At 48.3% G+C, this 8,766-nt stretch overlaps 1 protein-coding gene across 3 annotated transcripts; it reads right to left on the reverse strand.

Annotated features, from left to right (window-relative positions):
- Positions 1 to 1,063: 1,063 nt before the first annotated feature.
- On the reverse strand, positions 1,064 to 8,701 carry TM4SF19 (transmembrane 4 L six family member 19). 3 transcript variants are annotated; one of them, XM_068954945.1, is made up of 6 exons: positions 8,552 to 8,701; positions 6,959 to 6,984; positions 5,786 to 5,969; positions 4,731 to 4,808; positions 3,603 to 3,787; positions 1,064 to 2,710 (listed from the first exon to the last, which is right to left on the reverse strand). In XM_068954945.1, the coding sequence occupies exons 1-6, from the start codon at positions 8,678 to 8,680 to the stop codon at positions 2,671 to 2,673; spliced, it is 642 nt and encodes a 213-aa protein (XP_068811046.1). In that variant the 5' UTR covers positions 8,681 to 8,701; the 3' UTR covers positions 1,064 to 2,670. The 3 variants fall into 3 exon arrangements, with proteins under 3 accessions (XP_068811046.1, XP_009665134.2, XP_009665136.2); XM_009666839.2 differs by having other exon boundaries at positions 1,064 to 2,747; XM_009666841.2 differs by lacking the exon at positions 6,959 to 6,984 and having other exon boundaries at positions 1,064 to 2,747.
- Positions 8,702 to 8,766: the final 65 nt, after the last annotated feature.

Below are 8,766 nucleotides of genomic sequence, written 5' to 3' on the forward strand. Positions count from 1 at the left end.
GTCCTTTCATGGGTGTCTCTTAACATCCGGCTCCCCGACCTTTGGTCTCCAAAATTTCAGACCCTTGGTCTCACCAGTACCTAGCTCCCAAACCTTTCATCTCTCCAGGACCCAGCTCCTAGTCTTCTCAGTCTACCTGCTGGCCAGTCCAGCCTGATGCTTGCTACCAGAGCCCACATGTACAGAGAAATGAGAACACACTTGCACAGAAAATATGATTTAACAAGAGAACAGGACAGCCTTCAGTGATCAGGCACAGAGCTCAGTCACACAAGCACACCGTTCAGCAGTCTGCATACATGCCGCTGGCTCCTTTTTATCACTCCCCTGCCCTCCATTTTCCCACACTTGTTCCTCTCTAATCCACCTTGATCCCTTGGGTCTTCCCCTAAACATCACCCAACTAGCCCTATCCTATCCCAAAAGTGTTTTGTCCAGTCCCCACATTCCCTCTGCATCACATGCCCAATCATAAATCCTGTACCCCCTTGTGCAGTCATCCCCCTTAGCTTGCACAGTACCCTGGGCAGTGAGTTTCTTCTGTTGGGCCACCTGGGTGGGTTTTGCAACAGGGCCTCTGGCTTGATCGTTCACCTTTGATAGGCTGAAGAACAGCTGATCCAGAGGGATGATGTTGGCTGGGTTCCCCTGCCTGTACTCCTTCCCCAGTCACTACCTATTTATTCGAATGTCCATTAGCCAGATATTTTTATAGTCTCAGCTGCAGTTACACATGTATAGCCATGCTCCTGTTCAGTCAGCTTCTGATCGGTCACCACCAGGTGACTGCCCAGTGGGCTCTAGGCCTTGGGGGTGCTAGTTCTCACAGATCGCCACAAGGTGTGCATGCATGCATGTGTGCACATGCATTTTCGGGGCATACACCTGATGTCCAGCACCTTCTCGCCCAGCATGACTCCATCCAAGGCCCTCAGCATCCCCCTGGCTACACTGGGAGCTGCAGCCCACATTGGCACCTTTGGTTTCCTTTACCTCTCCCCAGCAGTGCTGCAATCCCTGGCCTGAGCTGTTCCACAGAGAAGATGAAAATACCAAAGCAAAATGCCCTAAATGCAAATTTATTAATGAAAATAAGTTAAGCCTCCATATATTATCTCTATAATCTCTGTGTCACATTTTGCAGTCAGATGTTACCCATGTTGTGCAAGTGGAACATGTAGGAAGATGAATAACAGTCAGAGAGCTTGCCACTTCCCAAGCTGTGTTACTTCCTCCCTACTCACAGCAAGCCAAGTTTGGAGTCGCACATCCCTTCCAGAGTGTCTTCTCCTTGTTCCATGACTCATGAGCCCATGAGGCTGATTTCCAAGGTCAGTTTGCTGCCAGTACCTGAATTAATTTGCTCCAAGTAGGAAAAAGAGGTAAAACCCAGGGAGAACTTACTGAGAGAATCCTTTGCATACCGAAGCCCCACAATGTGCCACACACACTGCTTTGATATTTAGTCCCTTCCAGGCTTAGGTGTTTGTCCTCCGTAGAAAAGGAGTTTGTCCTTCTTGCATTTGGCTCTAAAAGCAGTTAACTCCTCCAGGCTGATGTAAGCAGAAGACACAGACATTGTCCTCTCCCTGTGCAAACTGTACCTGTCCAAGCCCTCAGACAGACACTCGCACACAGGTTGCACTGGGGCAAGGCAATGCAAAAGAGAACACAACCATTCCTGCCACTTCAGGTCGTCCACAAGTGACTCGGTGGCAGTGACGCTGTTGAAACAGCATTATCAGCTCACTGACTCCTTTCCTTGTAGGGATCAACTACTGGCAATCTGAGACTGGTTTAGCCTTCAGTACCCGTGTAGCAGTATAAGACTTGGTGCTCCTCACAGCGAAGTAGTGCAACAGAAGTGTCAGGTGCAGTGAGTACCACCACACCAGTGAGCAAAAAGTAGTGGGTGATTTAGTCCCTTAAAACTTCTTTACAGTTACTTGTTTCCTAGAACAAAAGGTCCAGAAGGGCAAAGTGAGGTCAGCAAGGTGGTGCGAGCAGCCTGGACTCTGCATGGCCCAGGGCCTTTTGGATGTTCACAGCCGGACTAGCACAGACTTAAGCTCTCCCTGGGTTTACACCCTGGTTTAGACAAAGCCTGGTTTCCTCATACAGCTCTGCATTGTGGCACTTGCCATATTTCTGTCTCTCTGCCCTAGCACTTGCCACTGGCCAAGGAGCTCAGAGAGGATACTGGGGGGATAAGTCCTCCAGTATTGGTTCTTCATGCTGGGCAAGGAGTGGGGGGGTTGTATGTGAGGGCATCAGCCAAGACAATAATGAGCAGCGAGATACAGGATATGCCAATTTTCCAGTGGTGAGTGCTGTGTTCAAACCCAAGTTGCAACTCATAGCACCATAGAGTGACAGTGGGTCCACGTCCTGGCTCATGCTGCACAAACAAGGCTCATCCGGACACTTGCTTGCTCCTTCTCTCCTTCACCTACTGCCGCAACTTCAAATGAGGTAGCTTCATCACATCACCCTGACACGTCAGAGCAAAGAAAAGCAGCACATGGGAAACGATAGGAAATGAAATTACCTATTTCCCATCGCAAAAGCCACAGAGGCACCCAAAGCAGCCGTTGATGATCTGAAGAGAGGCCAGCACCATCTCAGCAGTGCTGACGAGCAGCAGGATGGAGAACAAGCAGACGTTCCAGGTTACGATGCCCGCAGGCTCCAGGCAGGTGCTCCAGAGACTCTGGTCATAGAGATAATTTTCAGTCTGTATGGAGATCCTGCACAGGATGGTTGGAGAAGGTCATCTGCAAAGGTTGTCTTAAACACTGGCTCTAGCTTTATTTCACTGTATTTGGCAAAGGCAGCTTTTGAAACTAGCCCGGAATCTCATCTAATCTGCCTTGCCATTTTGGAAGGACATTTTCAGAGTCTTGGAGGTGTACTGGAAACTTCCAGTCCTTCACTGAAGGTTGGTCACTTCATTTTTAACAAGCACTATTTTCTTCAAAATTGTCATAATCCATTTCAGTTAAATAGGTGACAAAAGTTGTCAAGCCATGCCACTGGCATTCTTGTACCCTTTGTTCAGTTTGCAATCTCACTAAAAGGGTAGCTTCATGTTACATTTTTGTCAGTCTCAGACCTATCTTGGGCATTTCCCATCTTTGGTCCCTCTTTCTCTCCATCATCCTCGCCGCTATGCTGATATCACTGGTCATAGTCAGCAGAGTGATTGGATGACAAATATCATTTTTAAAAAAATCTAAAAGATGGGGACATCTTAAGCTATGCTTGCCACTGAAATGAAATTAGGCTCTCCAGAGTTCACATTGTCTGAGTTAGAGAAATATTTCCCACTGTCTATGGAAAAAAACCCAAATCCTTCTGTGAGGAAAAGGCCACCTGCCTTAGCTGACTGCGAAAACATGAGAGGAAATAGGATCAGTGACTTTAATCTCTAAGAGATATTCATCCCAGACTGCAACTCCTCACGTGAGCCCATCGGTCCCACTGCCATAACCCTGATTTAGTTAGCAATAGGATCATTAGGTTTCCCCTATGCAAGGTGGAGACACTGAGATCACAGGATCAGGGCTGGTTTTATCGCAACAATTTAATTCCATCTGCATTACCTGGTGTCAAAAGTCTGGCTGTTCGGGTCCAAGAAGGGGTAACCCCAGCGAGGGCCGTGGCCATGCTCATGGACGGAGGTGTTGTACAGGCAGAGGGGCCCATTGGTCAGGCCCACCCCAGACATGATGAAGCAGGCAGCAGAGCCCAGCAGAGCCAGCTTCGACAGCACAACGGAGAGGAATGCCTGCAGGGCAAACACTCTGTAATACAAGCAGGGCCCAGCTCCCAATAAGTTTCTCAAGTCTACTCTGGAAGGCAAGAGCACCCGATGGGTAAGCTAGGTGGGGGCAGGTGGATGGAAATCCTAAAAATCAAAATGCTTGATCTACTGTTCTTAAACCGTCTGTTCTGTACTCTAATTTAGACAGGTGGATTTGAAAACACAGTTGAGGAAAGGGTAGGCTATGCGTTATCTGTGAAGTTTGCTTAAAGAACTAAGGGAGGAAAACTCCCCTTTCTACCAGAATTACACCCAAAGAGGCACAAGCCCCATGGATGTGAGGTTTAGTATAAACCAAAGGTGGTTTATTTAGAGAGTCCAACAAAAGTTGGCAGAGGACACAGCAAGGTGGGGAAACCTGCTAGTGAGAAGGCTGATGAGAAAAGGTTCACACAGGCCCTTATTCAATGCCCACACCCCTTTGCTTCTGGAGAGGTGCTGGCAGCTGCCGTAACCACTGGGGGCAAGACTGAACCAGAAGACTTGCTTAGTAAATACTGCACCAGGACTTGTGCCTACAGCCAGGCAGAAGGCGGCACAGGGAGCATGTGGGCACAGTTGCCCCATCCACACTGTGCTGCCAGACTCCTGTCTAAGAGCTTAAAGCCATCTGTGGGCATCTGGGGCACAGAGCTGCTATTTAATTTGCCTCAAACACACACTTCCAGCCTTCCCAACCCCAGTGCAGAACGTTTCTGTCCTCTCGACTTCCCAACGCAGGCAGCCATGTCAGCAGGCAACTCTCCTTGCTGTCTCCCCTCAAAGCATCTGGGACAGCTTTGGCACAGCATGGTCAGGTCGGCCATGCTAGCTGCTGGCGGAGCGGAGCCCTGCTTTGCCAGAGGGCTGGGGAAGGGGTCTGCAGGCTCGGGAGCCTGCTGCCCACTGTGCCGTGGCGCTGCCTTACGTTCCGACGGGTGCCGCAGTCGGAGCAGCTGGCGCATCGCCACCCCACAGCCGTGATATGAGTCGCTGCCAGCAGGACCTGCAAGAAGGAACAAGTGACTCAAAAATGAGCGGGACAGCCTGCTCTGGCCCTTCCTCCTCCATTTTGAAATTCAAGCCTTGCCCTCGCCTCGTGCAGTATGTGCTGTTACAGTCCCAGTGTAAAGGACATGGCTCTGCAGAGAGCTGGGGAAATACTCCTCTCATTTCATATCTGTCTGAAACAGCCCAGTGCTGGGGCATATCTTGCTACTGAGTCAAGGATTTTTGAGGCTTAACAGAGCAAATGAAGCAAAACCAACCCCATAGTGTGCCAATGTGGCCCACATTTGGGAGGGGGCCACCAACTCTGTCTTTGTGGAAGCACATAACCAGATGTTGTTCTTCACGGAAATTGAATGGGGAACCCAGTCCCATCACCAGGGCTTTGGCAGAAAGCCATACAAGTCATTTTGCCTTGAGCCACAAAGGTGTGTGGGTCCCTAGCTCCCCTGGCTTTGGGGCAGCACAAAGGTCCTGCTAGCCCAGCACACTGCACTGGCAGCAGCCAAATCCAGACAGCTGGGAAACAGCAAGGAAGTAGAGTTCCCAACACCTTTGAAAGGGATACACCGCATCAACAAGTGTCTGTATCTGGCAGCCACTGAAAGGATTCACTCCAATCTGCACATAAGTGAACAGGAGCATCCAAGAAAGACCAGGTACTTTAGCACAACTGTTGTTCCAAAAAACTTGTAAATCTGAGGTATGAATTCTCCCTTTTTTCCTGAAGGTTGGATAACGTCAGTCAACACTTCTTGGGCTCAGGGCAAGATGTCCTCCCTATTTTTTTGGAAGGAAACTGAGGCACAGAGTGATTTGTTGGCCTATCTGGGTAAGGAAACTCTGGGGCTAAGAATGGAAGCCAAGCCCTGGTGCATACTAAGCACTACACTAACTGGGTGGCAAGTCCCTTGGGTAAAGGGTCTCGAATACACACACATTCACACAGGGAACGTGAAAAACCACACTACTTACAGTTATTCCTCCTCCCCAGATGCCTGGCACCGCCTTAGCCTGCTTGGTGATGTGCCCATCTGCCAGATACTTCCATGCCCAGCCAGGGAAGAGGAGGAGGGCGTTGGCCACGATGGAGAGCGTGCCCAAGGTCAAGAGGCAGGGGCCCACAATCCGAGTACACTTCCCTACACACATGGCCACCCTGCACGGGGGCAGTGGAGAGAGGAAAAAAGGAATGATCTGCCTGTGGCCCTCCAGCTGCGAGCACAGCCAGCCCGTGCCAGTCTTGTGGAGTGACCATGCACCCCTTTGCTTGCAGGCCTGGCCTCCCTGTTGCTCCCAAGCTTCGTGCACCATCTAGGGCTTGTTTCAAAACCGTGGGCAGACAGGAGTGTATTGGTTCTTGCCTCAGCTCGCTTTTAAATCCAGGCCTACCACACCGCAAATGTCTGGCGTTTTTAGCTCTGAGTGCATAAAGACTGACTCAGGAGGCACCAGAATTGGCGTGGAAGTCCTAACAGTGAAAATGAAGATGCACTCAATGCATTTCCTTTCTGTTCCTCACCTTTCCCACTCACGCCTGCTCCAACATGGAGGAGCGGTTTATTTCCCCTTTGCCCCACATGGTTCATGGGCATTTTATGAACACCTTTTGGGCAATAATCTTCCAAGAAGACCAAGAGAGAGCAAGGGGAGAGGGGAACTGCCTTCTAACACCTGCCTGCTAACACCACCAGGGAAGTTGAGCTAACAGGAGCCAGTCCCCAGTATGGGTACTCAGGCACTGCCCTTATTTAAGAGTAATTTCAAATGGAAATGTTCTTTTCCCATACTGCACCAACCTCTCATGCATAGTTAAGAAAACATTCAAGGCAGCAAAAATAACCTCTTCATGCTCAACAGCCAGGGTTATTTCTCATTATGCAAAGACTTTTAAAAGCAAATAAGGAGATTGCTGAAGACAAAGCAGGGACATCAATAAAGTTTAAGGAAGATGCCATCTAAATAACGTTATGAAGAGACATCAATTCTCTGCATTAAATTATTGCTATTAAAGTCAATCAGTTGTTGTGGAATAGTGTTCCTAAGGTCGAGCTATTTTACTGTAGAAGTAGAAGGCCAACTTTAGACAAGGAGCACCCACGAGTATTTTGCTAAAAGGATGACATGGTTTAAGAAAAAGACAGATACCTGCATCTTACTGTCCTTCGTGAAATCTGCACAAACAGCAGAGAAAGGCAAGAAAAAAATACCAATAATTAGTGCAGCAAAGAACATAAAGTCAAAGCCACCTGAGATTTATGCTGTCTTTAAGTATTTACAATGAACAAGAGGAAGTCAGAAAAGGAACAAGTTAATTGGACAAAGATCCCAGGGATAAGACTATCTCTTAGGCCATTTGTAAAAGGCCATCCATAGGTTAATGGGAGATAATGTTGTCACTACATTAATTAATAATCATAATGCAAGCTAGCAAGATAGCAGCACTCCATCTGATAGATCTCTATTTACTAGAAACACGACAAATGCTAAATGAATCAAACGGAAATTCTCTCCTAGCTGTGCAGTCGAAGGCACGTTTGTTAGAGGACTGGTCCTACTGTAGGTATGAATATAATGAAACTAATTAAAGTTAATTAAGAAAAGGTCACCATGTGTCTTTGGGCAAGATACTCAACTCTTCTACTATTTTAATAAGTTATCAGTTCACCTAGATGATCTTTAGCCAGCTCCATGTGATAAAATTAGCTACCGTACCTACAAAAGAGGGGGGTGTCCATAGGTAACTTTGGGACCACTTTAACTGACCTGTACTGCCATCTTGCTACTGCCTTGAATCCACTTGGCTTTATACTGCTTAATTGAGATGCAAAGCAAAAGGCCCAGAGTTAAACTAACAAGCAAACTTATTTGCCAGAACATACCACTTAAGGCAAGGTTATGCGGAAGATTCCCCAGTTTTCTTCTACCCTGGGCAGGTGACATTTGTTTTTGCCTCAGATTTTGTTGGCTTCTAGGTGGTTTCTAACCTATTTTGCACAAACACCGTGAATCCGAAGTTACTCCACATGTCGGCTAATTTATTTCAGAGTTGCTCTGGATTTAGAGGAACAGAAACTGCATGTTTGTTTCCTGGCTTCAGCTTCGTACCTTCCTATCCTATCGACCTTGGCTACAAGGAATTTAGGACCTCTCGCCCTTGCTGTGGTCTCATCCACAGTTCAGGGGTTGCCATTTTGGAAGACCTTCCAGAATAACTCTTGCTCCTCTGGAGCTCTTAGAGCAGGCTTCTCCCATCCTCTGCCAGGACTGCCCTCCTCCTGGGGGACCCTCCTCCCTTGCTCCATAGCCACAGGAAGCATGGAAATACCATAGAAATAACCAGCCAACCCCTCCAGCCACAGAGCAACCGCGATGCAGCAGAATGCAGTGCAGCTGCTTGGCTTCCTGGCTATCCAGAGAGTAAGATGTCCACAGGACCTCTGGAAGGCAGTAGGTCTCCTTCCATCAGGAAGCTTTCTTTAGCTTGCTGCCCTGCCAGCGCTCCCCTTGAACAAGGAGTAAGTTCTATACTAGATGATTTCTTCTACCTCAGCCACTAGAGACAGACAAAACTCCCTATAGAGGAAGAAAGAAGCTAAAGCAGAAGTGCAACTGCACCAGTCTCTGTGAGGGTGTTCAAACGAAAAAGACGCCTTTCCTCCCAGCATGCCTCCACAGCTAATTGAAAAGCAATAGGATTTAACTAAAACCCGAGGAATCTGTCCTGCTTTCCTGGCTTACCTGGGAGGAAGGAGAGGGAACAATGCAGGAGAAAGCTGGGTAGGCTGAGCTGGCAGCTGGCAGTGTCTCCCCAACAGACAGCCTCTCGGAGTGGCTTGCTGATTGTCCTCGGATAACATGCAGAGGCATCACCAATAGGTGGCTATTTATAATGTCCTAGCATGTGCTCCATGTCTTCCTCATCCACTCTGAGGTCCTGCTCATTCTCCACCCAC

This window comes from Struthio camelus, chromosome 9 (genome assembly GCF_040807025.1).
Source record: "Struthio camelus isolate bStrCam1 chromosome 9, bStrCam1.hap1, whole genome shotgun sequence".
Classification (NCBI taxonomy): Eukaryota; Metazoa; Chordata; class Aves; order Struthioniformes; family Struthionidae; genus Struthio; species Struthio camelus.